Below are 26,765 nucleotides of genomic sequence, written 5' to 3' on the forward strand. Positions count from 1 at the left end.
CGCATATAGCCCACTTCTTTATGGCAGGAGCAAATGATGCAAGAGCTGAGGAGATTGCTAGGGTCTCACTGTGATCAATAGGATGGATGATCAGCCCAATAAGGACCAAGAAAACTCTAAAACGTGCGCAGTTTGCGTCAAAACGTGTAAGAGACAACCTAGAGATATAGACAGAGTTCCTGCTTAGAACTAGAAATGCAGACAGAAGTCAGGTTTCTCCCAGTGTTTTATCCCCCCACAAGGCTTTATTTGCCTATTACTAACATCTTAAATCAGGATTTTTCAGTAATGACAGACTAAGCTAAAGGTTTATAGTTGAGCCATTGAACTGTCTGTGAGGGTTATGAAGTTATGAATCAGTTGTGTCTCTTCAGTTGCTTGTTGACTTCAGTCTGTTCTGAATCATAATGCCTGATTGTGCTCCTCTGACTTTTTGTAACTTCGGATTTTTTTAACCCAAACCCACAGTGGGTTGCTGATGGATGACCTTAGTGACCTTACAACCGAGCTCAGGAGGTTTTCTGGAGGAAACCTTTTTGAGTTTTTGAAAAGTGGAGATTTCATTCCAGTCATTTTTGTCTTATCTGAAACCTGCACCTGTCCTGTTGCTGCCTTTCTCTCATGCTGTTGTCTTCCTGTCCTGTTATTGCCTGGATTAGAACCATCTGGAGGTTCTGATCCAGAGACTGACAGACTCACCTGGAGGAGGAGGGAGCGGAGCTGCATCCATGTAGACAATGATGATTGTGTCAACGTCCAAGATAACTCTCTTCCTGCAGGTTGTTCTTCTCTGGACGACTCAACATTCGTATGATCCAGTTTCCTCAGTACTGAAGACATGTCTCCGTCCTTCATCTGTCTGTCCTGCAGGTCCAACCGGGCCATGTTGGGCGGGTGCTGGAAGGCGGATTTTGTCCTCTTATCCTGGTAAAAAACGTATTGGGGCTCCAAAAGGGTGTCACAAATCCAGTGACGTCATTTGAGATATCTTAAGAGAAATTTTGACTCTTCCAAATATAATTGTAGATATCCTGAATTATTAGTCCGAATGTTAATACGGATATTGTAAATTGCCATTATGGAGTGTCAAAATGTATTTTTGTCTAGTCAAAATGCATTTCTAGACATCTCAAATATAATTATAGATAAGTTGAAACCAAATTGTGCCGTAGGTTTGGATTGACTCTTCTTTGTATTGTGCACTTCTTTGAACGCCAGATGGCGCCATAGTGAAACGTTTAGATTTGAAGCAGCGCTGTCTGACGTTTTATGGACATATACTCGTTTTTTTCAGACGTGATTAGAGTTCATATTTACAACTTTAACGTCACATAATTTGGACATATTTCAGTTGCACCTTGTGAAAAATCACAACTGTTAAAACAAATATTGACAGTTACAGTAAAACTGTTGTGTTTGGTGCTTCGTTTTGCTTTCCTCTACACAACTGTTGGAGTTGCAACAAAAAATAAATCTTAGTTATACTTCTGTACAGAGATAAACCAAGTAGCATCTTTAATCCCAATTTGTTCAAAATATCTTAAAAATACATGTTTAACACTCATATAATTGATCATTTGAAGAAGAAATCTCGTTACAGTATTTGAATCAGGCATACTTTAATATATAGAAGCCATTTTGTGTCTGTAAAAACGCCCATATCATCACTCCTCCACCATCATGCTTGTCCATTGGTGTGACGTGTTTCTGTTGATATATTTTTGGTTTTCTCCAAACATGGAGCTGAGCATTATGGGTAAAAATCTCTCTTTAGCTTTGTCTGCACTCAAAAGAAACTTTAAACATTTAAGTTATGGTGACATTTTTTTTGATACAAGCTTTATTTTGTATTTTTTGTACTATTATTTTGAAGTGATACTTAATATATAACAAGCTGAGGGCTGTAAGAGATAAAACTCATTAGTGTTTTCACTTCTTTTAAAACATCTCAGTATCAGACACAGATAATCTGAGTAAGCATAGAAAGTCAGCCTGGTTGAGGTGAGAAAGATCTTGTCAAATCATAAATTAAGTGTGAGTAATGACATTTTTTGAGACGCTGTTTATTTTTGTTAACCACACCCAGGAGACCGATTACTGCCTGACTGGTAGAAAATATAAATCCCTTAACAGAACCTGTTTGACAACAATATGAGGCCAACGCATCGTGCCGCGTTTCGAAGGATGTTAAGGAACAGTCACGTTTCAGTCTGGAAAGGGTTAAAGCCATTTGTTGTACACAAACAAGTAAATACTGTAATTCCTTAATATTGATTTAAAAGGTTCAGGTTAAACTGGCAGATTATTTCACTTATCACATGGGAAAATACCTTTTATAATTTAAATAATGTATGTGAAACTATGTTTTTCATTGAGATGAAGCAGTTATTTACTTAAAATAACTTCCTGCATCTTCCTGAAAAGTTACTTGTAAGTTAGTTTTGTCTTATTTCAAGTGTACAAACTACAAAAATACTTGGTAACATTTTGTGTTTTTGTGTTTCCAGGAAATCCTAAATAAAACTACTTCAAACTTTTCCCATGTAGAGACATTTTTTTGTTTTTAGCTTCAACTTTTAATGTTTTATTGGAAACTTGCAGAATTTTAAATAATTTATTCTTCTCAGCCTAATTTTTTCTCTGTCATTCTTTTGTTGATTTGCATTGTTTCAGCAGCATCAGATAGTCTGTAAATGTAAAACTGATCAATTTAAACTACAGCGGGCCGCAAAGATTATTTAATTAAAAATGAAAAAATTTGTTTTTTTAAACGTTTTTAGCTTTACTTACTTTCTAAACTAATGTCTTTTTTTAAAGTGCATAGACTGCATAGACACAAAATATTTTTGTAGTTTCTTGTACAAATATCTTACTACACTTTAAATAAGACAAAACTAACACTCAAGTAAATTTTCCATTAAAATAAAGGAGCTTTTATTTTAAATCAATACCCTTAATAATGACAGAAAAATTCTGCTTTATTTCACTCATAAGAGGACAAATATTTTATAAATTAAATAATCTGCCTTATTTCAAGTGTACTAAATCTATAAATACCTGAATAAACTTTTGTTTTTGCAGTGTTACCATTCCTGACTTCTGGTCAGGGGCCAAAAAAAAAAAACATTTCAAGGGCCACAAATGGCCCTCTGGCCACACTTTGGACACCTTTGTCCAATATCTCGTTGAAAAGTTGCTTGTAATTTAGTTTTGTGTGTACTAACTTATTTGTGAAAGAAACTAAACCAAAAATAGATGTTATTTTGTACATTTGTCTAAATGTGTCGACCCGAAATTAGTCCAAAAATATTGATGAATATAAACAGCAACAAATAATATAAAAATCTACGTTTGATTTTGATTTAAAGAGTTTTATGTTGCATGATTTTGCAGGTTTTCTCCCACTCAAAGAGCTGCAGTATCATGATCGGAGCAGCAGAGAGAAGCAGCCTCCTGCCTCCATTACTGACTGTTGTCTGCGTTGTCCTCGCTGACCTCAGCTGTGCCGTTGCTAAGTTGAGTTAAACTTTGCCTCCCTCCACACACACAGAGACAGCCTGTCCCCTTCCCCTCACAGCTGTGTGGCCTGAATGCTGGAAATAGCTGCCGGAGCCACGGATGTTTAACAGTGGCTAACGTTGGCATTGTGAAGCGGGCGGCTGGGATTCATTAAGGAGAAACAATCGTTATCCTCTGTAACGATAGACGATGCTGTACGCAGACTCAAAGCTGAAAATCTACAAATGTGTTCAGTTTAGACGTCTTCCTGCTCGATTTGTTCTTGTCCTCCTAAAGTCTGGGCTTTCTATTGTTTACTTCGATTCCCCCCGGTAGAATTTCTACCGGTCCAGTCAGCGAACAGAAGAAGTTGTGAACGATTGCAACTGTACACTGGGATAATTATGCATCATTGCTCTGTGCTGTCAAATTAAAATGAAAGCAAAATTTGTAGTTTTTAGAAATGAATAGTTTGTTTTCCATTTTAAGAAATTTTTTTCAATCAGTGAACATTTTACTTTTAATTCAGCTCTCACCATCAACAGTCTGATGAAATATTCTGGGGCCGCACAGAATCAGTCCAACGGCCACATATGGCCCCCAAACCTCACTTTGAGCACCCCTGACTTGGTCAGTTGAGTTATTGAAACAAACTTTTCAATAATATTAATAAAATATAGAATATAGGGGGGGAAAAGTGTAGAGTGTATGGCATGCAAACAGAGCAAAACCAGGAGACGATACTTTTTACACTTTATTGTATATTTATATATATATTTATATATATAAAACTACAAAAGTAAGACCGTTTTCAGTTCATAAACAGCTGTGAAGCTGAGCATTTTATTTTCTACAGACCCACCGATACAGTGATCAGCTGATAATTTCTCTCTGTGTTTGTTTTGTTGCATAGAAAAAGGCACAGCGCTGAGGTCTGTAGGTTACAGCCCGTGTTGAGGGAATCCGCCGCACGCTTGGACGCAATGAAACCGATTTGGTGACAAACACTGATTGAAAAGTCTTAGGAGCTTGAATGTTGGTCATACTATGTACATTACTTTTGGCATGAAAGCATCCATGACAGGCTTTGGAGTCTTGACATCTGTAGGTTTGAGACTGTTTTCTTTAAATATTGCTGCATGAATGTGAACTGTTTGCCTTCAACCGGAAAATGATGAACAAAAACAAAAAGTACAAAAGATATAAAAAGTTGTGGACACCCCACCAGGAGAAAAAAATAAAATCCAGAACGCAACAAACCAAGAGAAAATAACAACCTATGTATATAAAAAAATGGCTTCCACCCAGTTTTCACACTCTGATACATTCCTATCTAAAAGTACATTCCTAACACACATTCTGTACACACATTTACAATCCATGTGTCCACGTCACATCAAAAATAAATATATTTACACAGAAAAGACAAAAAACCCCAAGATGAATAAATAATTTCAATGGAAATTAAACAAAAGCACTCCAAAAAAAAATTTAAACACACAAAGAAACAAGACACAGTCGTCTGCAAACAGCATAACGTGGCGCTCGACTCACATCTGAGCAAATACTCTGCCAGGGAACCCAAAATTTACACCACTCTCCATTACTCTGAAACTCCTCTGGATACAAGGGCTTCTCCAGATGTCTGATAATTATTTTAAGATAAAATAAATCTCTTAAATGTCTTTTGAACCCTCCCTCTGATTGGCACAGTTCCCTTACATGGTACAGCTCAGATTGACGAGGTTTTCAATTTCAGGTAGCTTCACATTGTTGTTTTTATTCACTGCTTTGCTAGCTTTGTACTTCCCAAACAGCATTAGCATCTACTGACAATGCTACAAAAAAGGACTTTTACAATGTTTTCTTCTCACTTTAATTCAGTTTAATAATTATTTCATTCATTCAAACTTTCTAATTTTAGTTTGAGTTCTCAACATCTTTTGCAGCTTGCTAGCTTCATAAATTTGTAATTGCGCTAAATTATTTTAACCTATATTTTATAATGAATGAAAAATTTTTAAAGGTAATTTCTGATGGAAAAATTTATTGTTTTAAATTTTGCTTTGAAAGACACAGCAAAAACACAAAACCTTCCCAATAATTTATCTAGTTTTTAGTGAAAACATCTTAATACACTTGAATTGACACAAAACTAACTTATAAATAACATTTCAGCAAAATACAGGAACATGAGTTAATATTTATTAAAAAGTACTAGTTTTACTTATAGTATAGGAAAAATGTCGTTATAAGTTTTGTTAATTTTAAGGAATTTACTTAAAACAAGTTTATGAAAAGTTACTTCTATGTTCTCTTATATCAAGTGTACTAAGATTTTTGCACTAGACATTGGACCAAAAATACTTGGTAAGATTTTGTGTTTTTGCAGCGCTGGGTTAGATGATATTCTTCTGTCACCTTTTTGCATGAACGGAGGTTTTATTGGCAGCAGTTGGCTGCAAAACTCTCGTTTTAAACGTTCTTTTTCAGAAGCTATCATTAGCACAAAAGGCGGTGTAACAGTCTGGTGATATTTAAAGTTATTATTGTTGTCATTCTGAAAATTTGAAGTTTGAAGGGCTTAAAGAATCTCTGAAACTGCGAAAATTTGCTCCACAGCGCCCCCTATAATGTTAATTACATTTAAGTAGTAGTCAAAACAAAAAGTTTCGACAGCAATCCATTTTGGATAGCATCAAACTATGCAGCACCATCTACTGGCTGTACACTGGCACTGCGGCGTAATTAATTAATCCTGTGAGATTCAGATATAAGTGGACAGTTTTGAAAGGCAGATTATTAAATCTCAGTTGAAAGGCATCATTCAAAACCAGACTGGTGTTTCTACAAAATGCCCGTTTTCTAAGCTGCCTCTGCCACCAGTTGCGCCCTTCATGCCCTGCAACGATTTAAGCTTTCAGCTAAAACAGAGAAAATGCCCAGGATAGATTGCTTTGTTGTTTTTGTTGCCTTCGGATGCATTGTCATAGTTTACAGGTCAGTAAAAGGTGGCGCTACCTGGAGTGAAAACTTTTTGGGTTGTTCCACGTAGAGGAAAAGAGCCAAAAGTGTTCAGAAATGCTGCTTCTGACATTCTGAATTTTAAACAAATGTAAAAAATTTTTTAATTTAATAGATTATAGTTAAATTTATAAGGATTTGTGACAAACGTAGTTTTAATGCACCACAGTGCGTGGCTGAAATATCAGGTGTGGTTTTGGTTTCCCACTTCAATGAAAATCTCAATAAAAAAATATTTGTGATAGTTTTAGCTCTCCCGCTAGTATTGGGTCTATTTGAGACATAGCAGGACTGTTTGCTAGCTAGCATTTAAGGCTACCTATTACTAACACATGTAGTAACAGGTGTGAACATCACCTAGAAACCCAGTAGAAACAGGGAGTGTGAGTAATACTGTAAGCCCTGCTGTTACCAAACTATAATCTGTTTTCTGCCAAAAAATAAAATATAAATGCATCAACTTTGGAGCTTTTCCAGAATATCTACGTCCAACTGGGACTGGGGAGAGATCTGCTTATTTCTTTGAGTGTAAACCAGTGTTTCCAGTGTGTGCAGCTCATTTGAATACCTCTGCAACTGGTTTGTGATAACTGGCTCACTTAACCGAGCTCATGTAAAACAACAACCAGTAGTTGTTTTATGACTGTGTATAAGGTGGGGAGACGAGCAGAGGGGCGGAGGGGCGGAGGGGCCAAAAAAGTAACATTTAAAAAACACACAAAACAGGAAGCCTGGCATTGGATTCGTAGACATCATGTGTACACAAACAGACACTCCCTTCTAGTAAAAGGTTTAAACAACAACCTGGTGATGTGTTTTAGAGCTACTCCTAAAGCATTATTGCAGAGCCAGGCTAATGCGGAAATCTATGGAGGTCCAAATGTGCCAAAATGTGATAAATAAAAAATAAACTTATTGCCCAGCACCTTTTGGTCTACACTGGACTAAAGTACACTGACATAATTACATATTATTGCAACCTTTTGGATTTTATGTATTTAATAAAATAAACCAATTTCAACAATTATGGTTACATTTATTTACATCATGGCTGCAAAATTGATTGAAGAAAAAAACTGGCACATTCTGCAGATTTTCATTTAACTACTTAAGCTTTTTTATATAATATTAGACGATTCAAATAAGCAAACTATTCTGTTAAATCAACATTTTATTGCCTAAAATGCAATAAAATACATGGATCATTTGTAGCAAACGACAAATCTGCAGCTAAAACATATTTCTAGAATCAATGTATGAAAATCTCAGCCCTTTCTGCTCAATATAACATCTAAACAGTAATGGGCTTATCTGTTTATTTTTGGATTAACCGATTAATAATTAGAGGAAAAAAAGGTGCTTAAAAGCCTGTCTTAATTTTTTTATTTTACTGAACTTGAACTAGCTACTTGAGGAGTTCTAGCTAGAGCATATTTACAGAAAAACAGGTTTCTTAAATCTTAAATAAAAAAAGGGTTTGTTTTTTGGCTTATTTATTCATCTGAGAATGTTTTTTTCAGCAATTAGCCTTTTTTGAGTTTGTATTCATCGTGATTAATCCAATTAATCATTTCAGCCCTACTGAATATAAAATAATTTACCAGATTATTTATTTACTACATCTTGTCACGTTTGGCACCCCATAGACACCAATAAAACAATGTATCCCTCCTTAAATGCTTGCTTTACAATTAAAACATTGTATCTGTAATAAGATAAAGATTAAATAATCATCATTTCATCATGTAAAATTACCTCAACAAAATTTAATACAATATAATAAATTAAAAACATCGTGTGACCCTCAATGGGCTGTTAAAGTGAGAAGAGCGGATAAAAAATACTGTAAAAACCAGGAACTGAATAAGTGGTCATTTGAAAGGCACTCAGCTGCTAAAAGCCATAATTACAGTGTGTGTATGTAAATGCTTGTTTTGTATTTCTGTACCTGTGAGGAGTGTATATCACCACAAGGATTAAAAATAGAAATATTTACAGTTACTCTTAAGGGTTAAGGCTTAGCTTCAGGTAAAGGACTAGAAAGGACATTTATAAAGTTCCTCACAAGTACAGATATACAAAATTCTGTGCACTACAAAATCACAAAATCTTACCATTTTTAGTGTAGTTCATAGTGCAAATATCTTGGTACACTTGAAATAAAATTGTAACGTGACTATGCACCAAGATATAGGAGCTTGATTTAAGTAAATAATCCCCTAAAAGTGCCTCATTATGTTTCCTTGAATGGTTAGGATAGATTTATGGAATATACAAAACATATTAACATTTTTTCACAAAATTATTCTTCGATCTGGTTAGTTCTGTTTACTTTAGCTCCTTTCACAATGAGCTGTTTTAGGGCTCTGTCACTTTAAATCCAAATAAGCTGCTGCTGGCCACACCCCCAACTCAACGTTTACAATCACAAGTGAAAACAGCTTCGAAAAGATGCACAATTTTACAACCATACATCTTTGAAAAGCAGAAGAAAAGCCTGAACAATTTTAAAAAGAATGCGGCAAGTGGTTTCCAGCTGACCAAATGCACTGGGTTGCTAGGTAACGGGGCTGGGCTCGGCTAGGGTTGCTAGGTAACGGCACAGTAGTGGCCAGGTTTTTGAAAAAGAAAAAGTTCCACTGGCAGATTATACTACTTCCAACATGGAAAATGTCTTTTTATAATAATCTGCCAATGGAACTAGTACTTTTTAATCAATATTGAGGAATTATTTACTTAAAACAAGCTCTTATCTTGGAGAAAAGTTACTTGTGAGTTAGTTTTGTCTCATTTCAAGTATACTAAAATATTTGCAAAAGAAACTAGACAAAAAATACTTTCATGTTTTTGCGGCATGTATGCTTTGCTTCCTCATTACTTCACTTCCACACCTAGAAAGGCGAGCACAGTGCATGAACAGTGTTGTGTAGAAGTAGTAGTTGTCATAGTAGTACTAGTTGACATCACCTTCGATGTTTACAATTACCGACCTTAGAAGAAAAAGTCTTTTAAAGAGATAAAAACAAAAGCAATCCCAAATTTTTCCATCCAGTCCGTTTCTCCAGGTTAATAAAAAGTTTTGCAGGTGGAGGTGAGGGTGTCGCTGAATCACGACCCCACCAGCACCTCCATGATGTGGTCCAGTTCTGTCAGATCAATTTTAAAAGGCTGATTGGCTGAAACCTGGGGGGCGGAGCCGCTGTACGGTGACACCAGAGTTTTGAGGAGGTCGTCGGCGTTCACCACTGGCGAAAGCTTGGCGAGACCGCCGCCGCCAGCTGTGGCACCTACAGCCCCCGCTGTGGTACAAGGGTCAAAGTCGTACATGGACGTGTCAATATCGGCGAACAGGACGTCGTCCAGCGCCAAGTCTGAGAGGAAACCCGAAGAAGAAGGGGACGAAGGCGAGGGGGAAATGTCTTCCAAGCTAGCAGGGGAATGTGCGGGCAGGAAAACAGCAGCTGCCTCTGGCTTAGCACCCATTGTCCTGCAGTCTCTGGTGGAGCCTGTGGGTGATGAGAAAGGGGATGGAGCGGGGGAGGTAGTTATGGTCATAGTATTAGCGGCTGCCGTCCGTGTAATGGCGATGGGAGGAGCCAACTCCATGTCACTCGGAGAGGATGAGAAACCGTCGTTTGATAGGACAGTCACGCTAGAGGACAATTTGCTCATTAGCGCTGACGACGGAGCGAGTGGGGGCGGAGACAGAGGAGGAGTGGGTGGAGACGGTGCGCAGAATGCCGAATCCCCACCATCCTCTTCTAGTAGCGAGGCCGGAGTGAGGCAGGCGTCCAGGGGCGCGGCGCAGCCTTCCAAGCGCTGGGGCGCCGGGCAGTTGGGAGGCACCATCGGGTGGGGCGAAGGTGGTGGAGGAATCACCGGCATCAACAGCGCGGATGGTTGGGACAGGATGCCGAAAGACGGCGGCGCCTCGCGGAACCCCTCGTCCATGGGGTCATCAGGCGGTGGCGAGGGCGGCAGGAACAGCGGCCGCAGAGAGCCCTCCTGCTTGAGCTCATCCTGTATGCGGCGGAGCATATTGTTGATGAGGACGCGGCGCTCCAGGCTGGGCTCGCCAAGCGGACGCTGGCTGTAGAGCTTCATCAGGGAGATGTTGAAGATGGTCTGTCTCTGAAGGGTGTAGGACACCTTGGAAAGACCCTCCGAGGCAACGCCTACCCCCGCTCCCGCCACCGACGCCTCCAGCGCTTTGCCTTCCAGGCCCTCTTCATCCTCTTCCAACTTCCGCTTTGCACCTTTACAGAACATATATCTAGACAACGCAAAACAAAAGGAGAGTAAACAAGTTAATCAAGTGCTCAGATAAGAAATCATTAAGACACAAATCAGGTCTAAAGTCTAGTGTTGCTCCTTCGCATTCAGTGACATAAAGCTCAGCACCTAAATAAAGTCACTCCAGACTTCATGGAAATCTGTTAAACCTAAAGGTGCTTCCTTGAACAGGGTAGGATAAGTCTACAGTGTGTCCATTACTCTTTTTGGACAAAATCATTCTTAGATAATAAGATTTTAGTCTCGTCAGTTCTACCTACAAGCTGCTTTAGGACCACTTATCACTTTAAATCCAAATAAGCTGCTGCTGGTCACACCTGCAACTCAACAAAGCATTTGCAAAATTGTTTTCTGAAATTAGCAGAAAATCTACAAAGTTTTGCACAATTGGTTCCATAATTACTTGATCAGTATATTTGAATGATGCTATTATGTCCCCTCCTTTAGTGCCGCCCTGGGTAACTGCCCAAATCAAACAACCACCTCTTTTGGGGCTTGTCGTTAAATTGCATCCCAAATCCAAAATCACTTCATTCATACAGGAACCAACGTTTTCTATTGGAAAGTAAGAAACTGCAAACAGAAAATGAGCATACTGCATTTGGAAATAAAAAAATAAATAAAAATACAGACAAAGTGAGCAGCTGGAGATGAAACCTTCACACATCAAGTTATGTAATAGCAGTGCTCCCTGCTCAGCACAGGATAATATGCCAGATTTAAAACCCAACCTTTGGCCACTCCTCTTTTTATGATACTAGAGGAAGAACTTGCTGGTTGTGGTACAAGACGAGCAATAATTTGGGTGATTTTATAAAACTATTCAGAAAACAAAGAAGGAGAAAATGGAAAAGAAAGAAAGGAGCTGCTGCAGTGTGTTTGACTTTAATCCAGGCTGACATGCAGCCAGTCGCCGCCTGCATCACGGCGCATGCGTCTTCTCTCAAACACACACACACACACACACACACACACACACACACAGGAAGTGTAAGCTGCAGGCCCAGCCACCACGACCGGTTGGTTGCCATGACAAACCGAGTCAGCTGGGAATTCACCCAAAGAAACGACAATGAATGGGACGCGGTGGAGGGAGGAAGAAGAGTACAGGAGGAAGATGAGGAAGACAAGTGAGAAGCAGAAGCAGAGGAATAGGTAAGGTAATGAGAACTCCATCCAGACATGCAGATAAACCCACAATCGCATCTATGACTAGGCTTAGGGTGTTCAAAGTGAGGTCCGGAGGCCATTTGCAGAACCTGTCCTGATTCCTTGCAGACCCCAACCACAATTCAAGAATAAATTACTACAAAACTGCAACTATTGAATCAAAATCTACTTACAAAAATGTTAGATGCAGCAAAAAGAGATGATCTTTTCTGAGCTTTCTAGTTTCCTTATAAATTGAACCACATCTGCTCACATCTTGTACTCTAAAATACACCTTTGTGCCCCCAAATAGGCTTTTAATTGCTGTGTTAAAATTTGGCTAAATACAATGACCTAGATCCTGTTTTTATTGCCAAGAATAGACAAAATATGTTTTCAGCTTTCTTATGTTATTACCTAAAATGCAGAATCATAGCATTCCTTTTCATCTACGCTTGATCATTTGTAGCAAAGGATGCATCTGTAGGTAAATAAATACTTCTAAAAACATGTGGAAAGTTCAGTCCTTCCTGTTTGACTCAACATTAATACAGTATAGTGCTGATGTTGTTTTACAAAATTTTTACCAGGTGAGTTCAAAACAATGACAATTGAGGAGTTCTAGGTAGAACATATCTACCGACAAAATATTTTTTGTGTTTTAACAATGTAAAATGTTTATATTTTTGTACAGACTTAGTGCTCCGAGGGTGGTGTTCTTTCAGCAAATGGCCTTTTGAAGAGTGTGTAGCTTACAATTAATTGTTTTTATTATATCAGTTGACTATTATTTCAGTTATCAATTAATATATATCACCATAGTAGGGGTGTCGCGATATAATAATCTCACAATATGATACAATATTCTAATCGCAATACGATGTATATCAAAATATTTGACAAACGATACAATTTGATGCATTTTTGCGATTTTCTGAAAGATTTTAGAAAGACAGAGTGATTTTAGTGACATTTTGTGTTCCATAGAGTTGGATTTAAATAACTGAAAACTGATTAAAAGCATCAACTACACAATACCTGACTGTGATTGGACAGAGTCTAACAGTCTACAGCTGGACAAAATGAATCAAAGATGCAGTGAGAAAATTACTTTCTGTTATTTAATTCATGTGAATTTGACATAAAACTCAAAGCTTCAACAGTGATCCAGGAGCTCAGTGGGGAGGTTATCAGCCTCTGTAGACTCAATATGCAAACGATTGTACTTCTGTTTTTCTTTTTGGACTTAATGTGGCTGCATTTTGGAGTAAAAAAAGTCTTTTGGACTTTAGGAAAAAGGCTTTTCTACCTTGGCTCCTGGAGTTAGCCGTGGCTGTAAGCTGTTTTCTACTTGCTGCTGTGGGAGAGGCTCTGCATCACCCCGTAGTGATCGACTCCTTACAGCTGCGCAGCGCCGCCATTCCCCTGCTTGGATCTCTGAGTAGCTGCCTCTCAGATTGCCAGGATCTCATCGTACTCTCAGTCCCTGATACTCTTCGTCAGTTGTTAATAAGAATGATCGATCTGCCATCGTCATCATGGCAATCTTCACTGCGCCCAGACTGCGACTTTCCCCTCTTCGTCTTCCAGCTCAAAACAGCGCCACTGCATGCTGCGTTTTCATTCTCTTGGTAATCCTTTATATAAAGAACAGACACTACTAAAATAAAAACAAATTACAGAGGGGATGCCACTAGTCGCTTTGATACCCAACTTTGCTTTAATTTTGCGATCTCACTCCGTTTGCACCGCTACTCCGTTTCCCGTCTCTTTCACGGTTACTTGCGCAAGTTTAATTCGTTTCTTAGCAACAAAATACAGCCCATCGTTATTTATTGAAGATTTGAGATTTCCAAAAACAAAGGAATCTAATGCTGCGTTGTGTTTTTTTACTTTTGGAAGCTCATTCCCGTTCACATAACCGGAAAAGCCAGTTTTTGACATTTCTCTAACATTCGGAAAAACATGGCTTACTTATTTTAGCATAGTTCCGGTTTTACTTGGGCTATTAACACAATTTAAAAACTGGTGTGTAGTTTATAATGTGCACCTTAAGCACAGGTTGAAAGTGATACTGGGGCAGGCGGGGTCTTGCTGCTACGTTGTCACAAACCAGCCATGTTAAAAAGACGGTATAAGCCTATGAACCCCTATGATTTAACGTAGCAATACTCCCGGATGAAAATTCGATACATCCCGGGAAGCATAATCGTTAAATATCGTAGAATCGATATAATTATACAGCCCTACACCATAGCAACCAGTGACTCAGCAATATTTCAGTCTCTGCTTCTTGCATTACTCAGCGGATTTTTATTTTGTAAATAAATAATCCAGTAACTAATAAGTTGGGAATTATTCACAGACTCAAACAAAGTATCCACACCTCCATCACACCAGATGGCATCAGGTTGCTACGGTTACCAGGACCAAGACCTGGGTAACCGTAACATCTTCTTGGGAAGATGTGAACTTCTCCATATCTTCCCAATAATTTACATCGTGAATAAAGATGCATTAGAAGAAATGGAGAGTTTCTGCCAGCTGGATGACATCTGGCATTAACACCTTCTCACGTCGGCACTCCTTCATTGCAGCACACTGACTGCTGCTGCTGCTCCAAGAAAATGGAGATTCAGAGGCGCGAGGAATCAAAAAAACGGCATTTCAAAGCAGAACGCTGCTGCTGTGTGACTGAGAGGCGAAGCAGCTGCACATGTGTGACTCACCGAGCCGCGGCAGGCTGGTTGGGCTCTCTCACACACAAGACGCACACAGCGCAGGGCTGACATACCAGAGGTGCCCCACCCGTCACATTCCTCTTCATTATCCTCCTCTCGCCTCTGACTATCCGCTCCTTCCACACTGTTTCACCCGTCTTTTAACATCCTGCAGCTTTAATTCCTCCAATTTTTCTACAGTAACTCCGTTGGGGGAAAAAAAAGAAAAATGCATCGTAAAAGAGTCAAAGTGATAAAGCGCAGCAGCGGAGCGGGGTCACGCTGACTGAAAATCCTACCGAGTCAAAGTTAAACTATGGCGCCAAAACTTTCTGAAAGAGTTTCCTTTAGAGAAATGCAGTGAAATACAAAACTCCTGACGCTACGTTTGTTTTAAAATTTGTTGCCAGAAACTTATGTTACAATTAGAGACGCACCGATCTGGCTTTAACCAGCTCATACCGATTTCTGGCATGATGAAGAGCAAACTGCTTGAAAGCTACAAAATGCAATAAAAAAATTTCCAGTTTTTTGTTTTCCAACAGATGTTTAATTAAAAAATGCTAATTTAAAAAAATATATATTAAAATGCCATTTTGAGTATTTGTTTTACATTTATTAACTATGATTAAGCCTGCAGCTAAAAGCAATTATGTAGTTAATTTTGTTCGTAGAAATATAATCCATTTTATTTATTGTCTTCATTGTAAGTGAGGCTCCTTCTCCTTGTTTTTGCTGTTTTATTTTAGATATTTAAAATGTCTTCCATTGATCTTCGAGAGCACAAACTGGCATTAATTTATCAATGTCAATATATTATTTGAAAATGGTCTAAAAACCACAACATTGTCCTTTATCACAATATTATTTACCAATATTATTTTGGTTTATCGGAGTCAGAAAATCACATTTCCTTACAATGGACCATCACAGAAAATGACTTTACATGAGTATAATATGAAAAGGTTCAAAATAGTTTGAGAAAACCAAATTATTAAAGTACAAAATGACAAAATTAACTGAAATTAAATAAAACATCTCTTTAAAAGCATTGTCTAATATAATTTTAGCAGCTATAATTGTTGCATGTTGTATTTATGCAACATTTTCAAGGTAAGTTTTTAAACTTTTCCAGCACGACTTTGGAGATAAAAACAAAACAAATGAACTAAAAAAAAAAAAGACAGTTTCAAGTCACTATTGTATGATTAAAATATTAGAACTAAAATATAACAAAATGTTTAGTAAATATTTTCATACACCTCACTGATTTGAGAAAAAACACAACTTCAACTTAAAAAGTCCCCTATTTTCAATAACTTTGTTATTGACAAGTCATTGAGCCATTAGGAATAATCAATATTCACTACATTGAAACAATCCTAACAAATTGTACTAAGTTAAATAACCTTCATGGTCAAATTATATACCAAGAAAGTTACAAAAAATATATTCAAATATGTTCTTTATATGCTTTTTAGCTTTTGCAAATACAAATAATTTTGTTAATTTTAGCTGACCTAAAACTTTAAAAGTTTAGCTACATTTACTTCAGATAGCAAGGGGGGAAAAAAAGTGTGTTTTTATTACAAAATATCTGGATTCAACCGTAAATACCATTTTCTAAATTTACAATTTTAATCAAACATTATGTTGCATTTTATCACAAAACTGTGAAGCACTTTCCAAATAAGTCAAGGATTTCAATAAAACCCTGATGTAAAAAAAGCAGATGTTTTGCTTTAAATGCAAGTTTTGTTTTACCTAAAAGGTTACGATGACATCAAAATCACAACCCGTATCTTGGAAAAAAATAAATAAATAAAAAATTAAAAGTCTTGGTTTTCTCTTCCTTTAGCAGAACAAGGGTTAACTCCAGTTAACAGCAAATCCATGTAACTATCCAAGGATCGCTACAGATGAGGAGGTAAAGTCAGGTGTGTGCATGCATGGTGGGTGCTGGATGCCAAACATTAAACATGCGGTCTGATGATATTATTCCTGGAGCCGGCTGCGTGTGCGTAGTGCAGTAGTGGAACGGTAGTGGACGGCCTCTGCAGTGATATTATGATCCTGTAACCGGATATGCTGGTTTCCATGCCTGAGCTGCACATCCACCCCTCCCCCTCACCTCCCTCCACGTTGGGCTATTTCAGGTTCTGTGGATGCACAAAGTACTAACACACACACACACACACACCGCTACACTGCTGCAGGTAGATGAAAGTGGCTTTCTCCTGAGTGCATCCATCTCTGCATTTGCACATGCATTCCAGACGAACGGCTGCAGTCATGACTGCATTTTTTGCTGCGATGCGCCCAACTCTGCCTGAGGACGAAACTCTCCAGCTCACCTCTGTGAGAATTCACCCACCGCCAAGGTTATTACAGCTAACTAAAGCTAACAAAATATTGAAAACTGAAACAGAGAAAACATTTTCGTCAACTGAAATACAGAAAGAAAACTAATTATAGCATGTATTTTATGCATTTATAAAACTAATTGAAACATATTGAAATTATAGACATAGTGTCCTTTGATTTCATGTTTATGAATTTATTTGTTAGCCTTTCAAACTGATCTGAAATTGATTTCTTTTTCACCCCACACACAAGCACTTTACGTCCCTCCCAGTGCTGGACAATAAATCCAGCACTGGGATTTATTGTCCAGTTACTCAGTAACTGCTGAGTAACTTAAATATATACTGTGATATCAACAGAATATTCAATATTCAATATATAGAATATTCAATAAACTCCAATACTGGGAAAAGTGGAGAACTCAGCCTCTAACAGCTAGCTAAGCTCTGTTGGTGGAATCTACCATCTCACTCACTCTTTGGTTACCTAGCAACTCACTCACTCACTCTTTGGTTACCTAGCAACACTCTGCTGAGTAACTTGCACAGAAGCAGTTTTAATGTTTTTCCACTTTGCCTCAAAACTGCTTCAAAATAAACAACAACAACGTGGAGAGAAAACTGTGGATAAAAGAAAGGAAAGGTAACACCACCAGTTAGGCAGCATTTCAAATATTTAAAGTGGAAAATGTTTTGATTAGCCCAAACTTTTGTAAGCTGTCAAATAAAATGTTTGTGTTGTTTTGTGAGTATAACCAAATTTATTTGTTAAAACTACAAAACGGTGGTAAAAACAGAAAAATATTCTAATAGTCATAAAACAACTCTGTTCATATGATATAAAAATACCAAAAAAAAATAAAGTTGCTCTCAGTTGTTTCTTGAAAATACAAAAATTACAAGTCACTTTACGACTTTATGCAAAGTTAACATTTAATTTTTGTAGTTAACTCATTATTAATGCAATAAAGCTGTGATTTCAATCACTTTAAATTCATATCCATATATTTTTATTTAATTCTGTCATTTTTCAGGAAAACTGTGGTAGCCACAGCTACCAAAGTTTTCTTTTAAAAACAACACTTCCTTCTGAAAGTGTATTAAGAACTAGCAAACAAACTGAATTAGACAAAAAAATAAACTAAATAAAACTAAACCATAAAGAAAAATGCAAAACTATTATAACCCTGTGTGTTTCACTCTCTCTCATGCACACACACACACACACACACACACAAAAAACACACACACAATGTCGTCCTAGTAAACACATTCCAGACCAAACCCAGAGGAAAAGATAGCACATTGTGACCAGACCCCACTACGCTCACTCACACAAATTAACATATTATTACCCCAAGATGACATCCGAATCATTAAAACTGGTTCTGTGACATTCCTAAAATCCACATTCAAGATTTATTCATCCCGATATCAGACCTGATCATCGACTTCTTGTTGGTAACCAGGAAAACACACAATGAGAGTCACTTCCTAGCAGCTGCATAATCAGAAACCGCAGACATGAAAGTGACACCGTGACACAGTTCAACACGCACCACTCAGCAAATCAAGGTTCTGATACTTCTGATTAAAGAAAAGTGGAGATAAGACGATCACGCACCGAAAAATGTTTTGTCTTTTTGATTTGAAGAGTCTCAAGGGCAGCGGAGAATCCAGAGTTTGATATAATACCAAGGAAGAAAGCAATGCCAATGGCAATCTTTATATTAATAACCAAAAAGCCTGTCATAATAGCAAATTTTCTGGGCGATAAATTGTCTCAGAAGTTATTGCGATAAACAATAATATTGTTGTTTTAAGACCAATTTCAAGTAATAGAATGGTAATGGCATAATAATGCAAGATCACATTCTCAAAGATCAATAAACTTTAAATTTTAATGAACATTTAACACTGAAATTTTTTAAATATCCACAATAAACTGAAACAACAAATAAAAATAATTATGAAGTCTCTATAAACAAAATTGTCCTTCCGAACAAAGAGCTAGTTGAGACAAAAAACAGACTGAGAACTTTTTGCCACCCAGTTTTTGGTAGAAAAAGCGAAAAACAATAAGTCATCCAAATGGTAATTAACCTTTAATTTATCCTGCGATTAACAGATTTATTGCGACAGGCCTATACGATGTCAGAATTTGAGCCAACTTTGTATATATATTGAATAACACTTGAAAATAAATAAACTGATTAATTGATTATTCAAATAATCACCGACTAATTTTGTAATTGATTAGTCATTAACTGAAGTATACAGACTCAAAAAAAAAAACAATTTTCTGAAAAAGCAATACACTCAAAGCAGTAATTTAGGCAAAACTGCACAAAAATATACATTTTCCATTTAAGAAAATGATGTAAAAAAACATGTAAAAAAAAAAAATTGCTTTTAAACATCTTAATTGATTTATTAATTGAGAAAATAATCAACATTTTTGTTCTAAACTGTATTGATATTAAGTCAAGCAGAAAGAACTGAGCTTCTCACGTCGTACACTAAAAGAATGCTTTCTTATTACACTTTAACTAATTAAATATGCATTATTATATCAAAAAGGGAGTGAAATTGGTTATTTGCATCTTTTATTGTTTAAAAAAAAAGGCTCAAATTCTGCAGAATGTACCAAGTTCTTTTTGGTTTTTTTATCCGATTAACTGTCAGAGATAATTCATAACTAAAATCAAAGTTATTAAAAACTTTCAGTTTTAACTTGCTTTATTTTAGGGCTGCACTCTTTAGAAACTCAGGTATTTCAAAATGACCAGCTGGCGTTTATAAAACCCGTTTGAAATGTTTTTCCCAACTCCTGTTTGGTTCACAAACTCTGACCCTCGTTTATGAAACCACGTTTGATAACGTAAAATTTGTGTAGTAAAGTTGGACGCCTAAGCTTCACTGAAGTGAACTTCAGAAACTCAAAAGAGTACGGCCAAAGGAGGACGCCATGCGTCTAATAAAGGAATAATGTGGCATCAAGATGCTTCTCTGGCTGCAGGAAACCAAGCTGGGTGTTTTATTAAAGCAATTAAAAACTGGATTGAGCAGTGGAACCAGCTCACACGGTTCAAAAGTGCACTGCAAAAAGCAATGTACCAAAAAAATTAAACATAAAAACACTGCAAAAGCACAAATTCTTACCACTTATTTTGGGTCTACTGTACATATCTTAGTAAAAATTACATTAATAGTGCTACTGGCAAATTATTTCACTTGTAATAAAACATTTTTCCCCTTTCACAAATGGAATAATCTAGTACTTTTTCAACAATATTAAGGAATTATTGGCTTAAGTTCCTATATTTTGCAGGAAAGTTACTCCTAAGTTTTGTCTTATTTCAAATATGTTGAGATATTTGAAATAGACCAGAAATACTTGGTAATATGTTGTGTTATTGTAGTGTGAAGGAGCGAAAAAGTGCAAAAGTGAAAATAGAAAGAGATTTTATGATTAGCAAACAAACAAAAAACAGGAACAAACTATTTTTTTAAATTGAAGTCAGGCAGTTTCTATGAAAACAAAAAGATCTCTGGGGCTCCTTAACCTTTATAGTTGTTGATAAGAAAGAAAATGTCTGTCTGCCCTAAAAAGGAGGAACAAAAGTAATTGAGGTAAAGGTGCTTCTTTTTCAGCAAGTCCAAATCAACAAATTGCTCCAAAAGTTCTGGAAGTTCTGGAAAAGCCCAGTGAGATTCCAGAACCAAACTAGTCGGAGATTTGGAGAATGACTGCAAAACCGAGGAGATCAATGGTGGGAAATTTCTTCCAATATTATTGCAAACCAATAGCACATTTCAAAAAACAAATTTTTTTTAAAAAAGCATCTCAAAATGAAACTTGAAGTTTTTCTCAATACAAAATATGTTGAGTAATTTACAATGTGCAGCCCATTGTTGAATGTACATTTTGCTACTTTTTCAGTTATTTTCTGAGATTCTTCTTTTATTTTTTCCAAATCAAATCAGATATTTTTTCCAAATTATTTTTAGATTTATTTTATTCTAATTTTATTTTTCAACTTATTTTTTCAAGTAAACTTTTTTTCTCAGATTTTATTTTTTTATCATTTAAATTTTTTTCTCAAATTTTATTTTTTTTTAAATCTGATTTTATTTTTCCAATTTTTATTTGAGACCAAGTCTTATGAATTGCATTCTTTTCAAATCACGTTTCACAGAATCTGTGAAACGTGATTTATTTATTTAGTTATTTACTCTGAAAAATGGCAGAAAGACGCATTTCCATTCGTCTCAGTGGATGTTAGCAACAACGTTTCTATCGGTCAGCTTGGACATAAAGCTTCAACAAAGTATTAGTAAACGGGGTTGCACACGTATAGATTATAAGTTATTTTACATTTAAATGCAACATCAGTGTGCCTGAAATAAAGTCTGACATCACTTTAAATAGTGGACAAAACAGATAATATTACGTCTGCCTCACATGAAAAATGGTTCCACTTTCTGCCAAACCGAAGAAAGACGGGAAAACATGGTAAAGATGAGCCACAACCAAAATAAGCATGCAAGCTGTGTGTGTGTGTGTGTGAGTGTTCCCTGAGTCAAAGTGATCATAAATGCTCACATGACAGAGGTCAGCTGGCTATCAGAGTATTCACCACAAGCTCTTACGTAATGACAGACCTGGTTGCAAAACACTGCAGTGGCGCGCCGCAATAATGCAGAATCTACCTAAAAAAAACAGAACTGCAATGACAGACAAGTCAGCAAACATCTCAACACCTGAAAGATTTAACTTTTTCTGACTTTAAGTGCATTAAAGTCCAAGCGTGGGCCAAAATCATCAAGTCAAAATGCCATTTTTAAGAAATAAAGTCACCAAAATGATGTCATGTTTTAATCTACTCATCAACAAACTAATTAAACTATATAAATGTATCAGGGAATCATACTTTTTTAGTAGAAACTTGATCGTAGATCCAACACTTCAAATAAATTCGGCTTCTTATATGAAAGGCATCAAATTTGTTTATTATTTTGTGTTTGAATGAAGAAAACAAGGAAACAATATTTCATCTACAATCAGAAATAAAAAGAGGATCTAGGTCAGTTTTCATTTGAAAATACTTGCTGTATTTACCCAAGTTTTAATACAGGAATTAAAAGCACCAAGGGAAGCACAAAGTTTAGAAAAGATTATCACTTTCTGTGGCATTTTTGTGAGTAGATTTTAATTTAAAAGCATGTCCTAATTTATTCTTTACAATGTGGTGTTATGGCTGTTATTGAGAGAATAAAAAGCTAAATAAATAAAAAAAAATGAGTAAATGTCCACCAAAAACTGAACTTTTTAAGACAAAAAAAACGTGAAAATTTCTGAGTTTGAAAAGTAAAAAAAAAAAAAAAGCCAAAACAAAATTTAGAAACTTTTAGATTGATCTCTACGGAAGGGGATTAGGGCCACCGAACAAAAAAAAAAAAAAAAAAAAAAAAAAAGAATTCTGACTTTAATCTCAGAATTCTGACTATAAAGTCAGAATTTTTATTTTTTTCGGTGGCCCTAATCCTCTTCCGTAGATCTCAGAAATTTTGTAGAAAACAGAAATTTCTGTTTCAAAAGTCAAATTTACAAATGTTTTTTTTTCTTTTCTTTTTTAGACAAAATTCTCATTTTTTCCAGGACATTTTTTGACTTTATAAAGTTTTTCCAAGCAAATTTTCAACTTTACAAAGTCAGAAATTTGCTTGTTTTTTTCTACTAAATTCCAATTTTTTTCTATTGAAAATGAACTCGTTTCCCTCTTTATCAAGAATTTACAATCATGATGCTTTAATTATGCCTGAGGGGCCTCAAACAATCAATCCAGGTGCCATAAGTGGCCTCTGAACCCTACATTGAACACCCTTGGTTCAAAGTGAAAGATCAGCCTTCGGTAGCTGATTAAAGTCCGTATCAGCAACACTGACAAAGGGGTGCAAAGGTCAGGGACAAGACTGAAATAAAACGTCTCTTTCTGTTTACAGTCAGACTCTGCACTAAGTCATTAGACAAACAGATCCTAAAAGTGAATGTTTTGGAAAACACACACATCCACAGAGACCAAACTCCTTCAAAACAGACAATCTACTGTTCTGGTGGCGGCGAGGATTACTTTTACGTAACCGTGCCGTCACTCCAAAGGTCAAACCTACATGTGCATTCAAAGCGAACTCGTGCACATCCCAAATTTTTCAGTCCGGGAGAGCGTCTCTGATCACACACTCCCTCCCTGTATGCACTCACTCTTAAGTCTATAAATAAAAGGCAGAAGAAGAGAGCAGATTTAGGTCAGACATGCTGCTGCTGATGAGAGGGTTCTTCTCCGACGGAGAAAGCAGCCGCAGGATTCTGGTGCCGAGTGTCGACACGAAGCCAGCGCCCGCCTTATTACCGCACCTTATGCCTTGATTTTAATCCTAAATTTACTAATCTCAGCCACACTGCCTGCTGCTGCGGTGGAGCATCGCAGCAACTGGCTCTGCAGCATTTATGCGCTGAGTTTGAGCTCTCTTCCAAGCCCACCATGCACCAGATGTTCAGATCCAGCTGCAGGCGAGTGGCTGTTCTGAACGCGACAACGTCCTAAATTAACTGATAAAGTCACAAAACCTGATAAATTTAAAAAAAAAAAAACAAAAAAAAAAAAAAACATGAATGTCACTTTGTTTTTCTATGCTTAATCACTATGGATGCACTGATTCACTTTTTTCACATCCAGAAACGATACCAATATCTGAGGTTTAGTATTGGCCGACATCAATCCGATAGAGATAGACAATGCTGAATTGACTTACGACATTTCTTTGTTTTTAAAACACATATATGTTACTGAATTACAAATTTACTTGATAACTCTGCACCAGTAGAACACATTTAAACACACCAACAAACTTGGTCAAACATTTAAAAACAACGCAACTTTACTTAGTTCTGTCAGTTCAATCAGAAATATAACAGCCAAAGTGAAAAAAAAATAAAGAAACTGACAAAAATAAACTGTTACAAACTTTCTTTTAAATGATTCAAACGGTGCAATGAGAAATTATAAATATAATGTAAAAAAATTTAAAAAGCATAACATCACTCAGAGCAAAGAATATTTCTTCAATATCAGGACTGATACAGATATTAATATTTGTGCATCACTATTTGATTTAATAAGCTGTGCATGATTTTAAAAAATTTGAACGATGTGAATCTGTTTAGACGCACTCTGTCCTTTTTATTTACAGACCTTTATGGCAAACAATAAATGTTGAATATTACTCTTTGTGTAATAAATCTATATATTTAAAACTTCACCTGGATATGTCTGTGTGTGGTGGCTCTCGAATCTCTGACTCCAACAATATTGATCATTATTGATTAGTTTTTGTTTTAAATATCTGAAATACTGCAAAACCAGTGGTTTGTTTTATCCACACTCGTCACTTCATGAAGTTGTTGTTTATTTTTAATAAGATATGAGGCACAGTGAAGAAACTTTAAACTGCTGCTGTGCAGTTATCCGACAGGTTGTTGCTAGGTAACCAAACAATGAGTGAGTTAGTTGATGCCACTAACCTAGCTTAGTTCACAGTGAGAGGTTGAGTGGCTAAAGTCTTTCCTCTGACTTCGTCTCCCAGAATACTGTGCGTTTCTGGATCGAAGTTCACTGAATATTCTATGAACTTCCCAATAATATCAGATAAAGCACTCTTGTGAACAATTAAGTTTTTTGTGGATGTTCTCAATATTTTTTTTTATTGCTTCTACATAATATTCTGATTTTTCTAGGAAGTTTTAGCTGCAAATTAGCTAAAATAAACGCTACACAAGTTTAACAATTCAATTATATTCTAATTGACTGAGATGCACCTGTATAGCAACTCCTGACATGTTCATTCACCTCAGCTCCCATCAAAACAATGTGTGTGTCCCGTGGGTCCCTGTCTGGACAAAGTAAGCAGTAGTAGAATAAGATCTCTTGCGTGACCTACTTCTGCTTGTGGGTAAAAACCAAAGGAACAAGGAGTGAAGAAGAGGTGCTGTCACCAGAAGGTGGCTGCTGTGTTGTGGTGCATATTACAAAACAGAGGCCCCTCCACTAATACAGCTCCTGGTTGTGGTATGTAGCAACAAAATTCCTCAGAAAACACATTTATGACACTAAAACTGTGATATAAACTGAATTAAATGTTAATTCAATCGTGTTTTTGTATACATTTCACATTAAACTGACTTAACTGGGTAATTTTATGACATTTTTATTGTATTGTACACATAATAAGCCATAAAAAAGTGAAGTCCAGTCACTGAGTGTATTTTGGGACAGCCCAACTGTCTTTTTATCCGGTCTGTGGAAAGTTTATCAGACGCTTTTTCTCCGCAGTCCTAAACTAAGAAGCAGAAGGACCGCCCTGTGTCAGTAACTGGAATCCACAGCGGATACACACACAGTAGCAAAACTTCTCCACCACCTTACTGTACTGATACCGAAACACCAGCAGCCGCCGTCTCTATTATTCATTACAAATAGGTTAACGCTCTCATGCCGGTTTGTTTCCCCCTCTCGGCGTTGTTTAACTTCGTTCCTTTTTAAAAAACAAGGGGGTCAAACATCTAAACGGAGGCTTACCAGAACTACATCTGCCGGAGGTCCACAGAGAAACATGAGGGGGTATTTAAACAGTCCCGTCGGCAACAGAAAAACAATCGGTCCTCATTCCCCGAGACTCCGCCACACAATGGCGCTGATAGGAGGAGAAAATAGCCTCCGCTCGTTGGAACGCTGATGCTTTCACGGCCTGTCGGATTCACCTACAACGAGACCGTTTTTTAATCCTTCCGCGTTCACGATTTATAAGTGAACTAAGCAAAGATTATTAATAAAACGCCATGTCCGTCACTGTTATCCACCTTAAATCAAACGTAAAAAACTAAGAACAATCGGTTTAGAGGCTTCATTAAACGTTTACCTCGTGAAAACGGAGAAAGAAAAGGAACAGGCAGCAATTATTCACTAATTAGTTTAGCTATATACTATACACCTCAACTCAAACAACAGCGTGAATGTTTTAATCTACTTTAATTTGTTTCTGGCCTGTCAGGATCTAATTAGGTAAATAAGAGAAATGTACGAGGATCCAGTGAAAGCAGCAGGAGAAGCTGAAGCCGAGCAGCTGCCCCGAGAGCGGAGTTTAGCCCCGCCCACCTCCAATACCGTGTACGCGTGCACGCACACTCACATTAACAAACTCCGTAACTTCACTCAGTCAGCGCAGATTGACTGGCAAAGTTTGATCAAAGCGTCAGATTACTAAATTAATGAAATACCAAAAAATGTAAAAAAAAATATATATTAACATTTAATGTAGTTGTAAATTGCATAATTTACATTTTAATTAATAAGTCCTAACATTGATGAATTTATAAATTTGTTTATGGTCTCTGGGAGCCAACAGTTCCACAACTACAGATTTTTTCTTAGTAGTATTAGTGATGATTAAATAAAGTTGCAAATGCAAACAATAAGTTACCATAACTAATGAATGAATAAATATTTGCATACTTAAAATATTTTTAAATACACAATAAAGCAGGTAAACATATACAATTATTCATTATCTGATAAAAGCAAATAGAATCATTTCAGGATTGATTTATTTACTGTACAATCCTGTGTTGTAATGAAGACTTTATATAAAATTTACTATG

General features: G+C 36.7%; 1 protein-coding gene across 2 annotated transcripts in view; it reads right to left on the reverse strand.

Annotated features, from left to right (window-relative positions):
• Positions 1-4,238: 4,238 nt before the first annotated feature.
• The window catches only part of sertad2b (SERTA domain containing 2b), a 40,814-nt gene continuing 18,287 nt past the window's right edge, over positions 4,239-26,765 (reverse strand). Inside the window, exons 1-2 of one of the 2 annotated variants that reach the window (XM_044135795.1) lie at positions 25,687-25,997; positions 4,239-10,795 (exon numbers count right to left, since the gene is read on the reverse strand). In XM_044135795.1, the coding sequence (XP_043991730.1) occupies positions 9,631-10,791 (1,161 nt within the window). In that variant the 5' untranslated portion in view covers positions 10,792-10,795; positions 25,687-25,997 and the 3' untranslated portion in view covers positions 4,239-9,630. Of the gene's footprint in view, positions 10,796-25,686; positions 25,998-26,765 lie in introns of those variants that run through there. The other variant, XM_044135796.1, reaches the window with a different exon arrangement.

The sequence above is a fragment of the Gambusia affinis genome, linkage group LG13 (assembly GCF_019740435.1).
Source record: "Gambusia affinis linkage group LG13, SWU_Gaff_1.0, whole genome shotgun sequence".
In the NCBI taxonomy this organism is placed as follows: Eukaryota; Metazoa; Chordata; class Actinopteri; order Cyprinodontiformes; family Poeciliidae; genus Gambusia; species Gambusia affinis.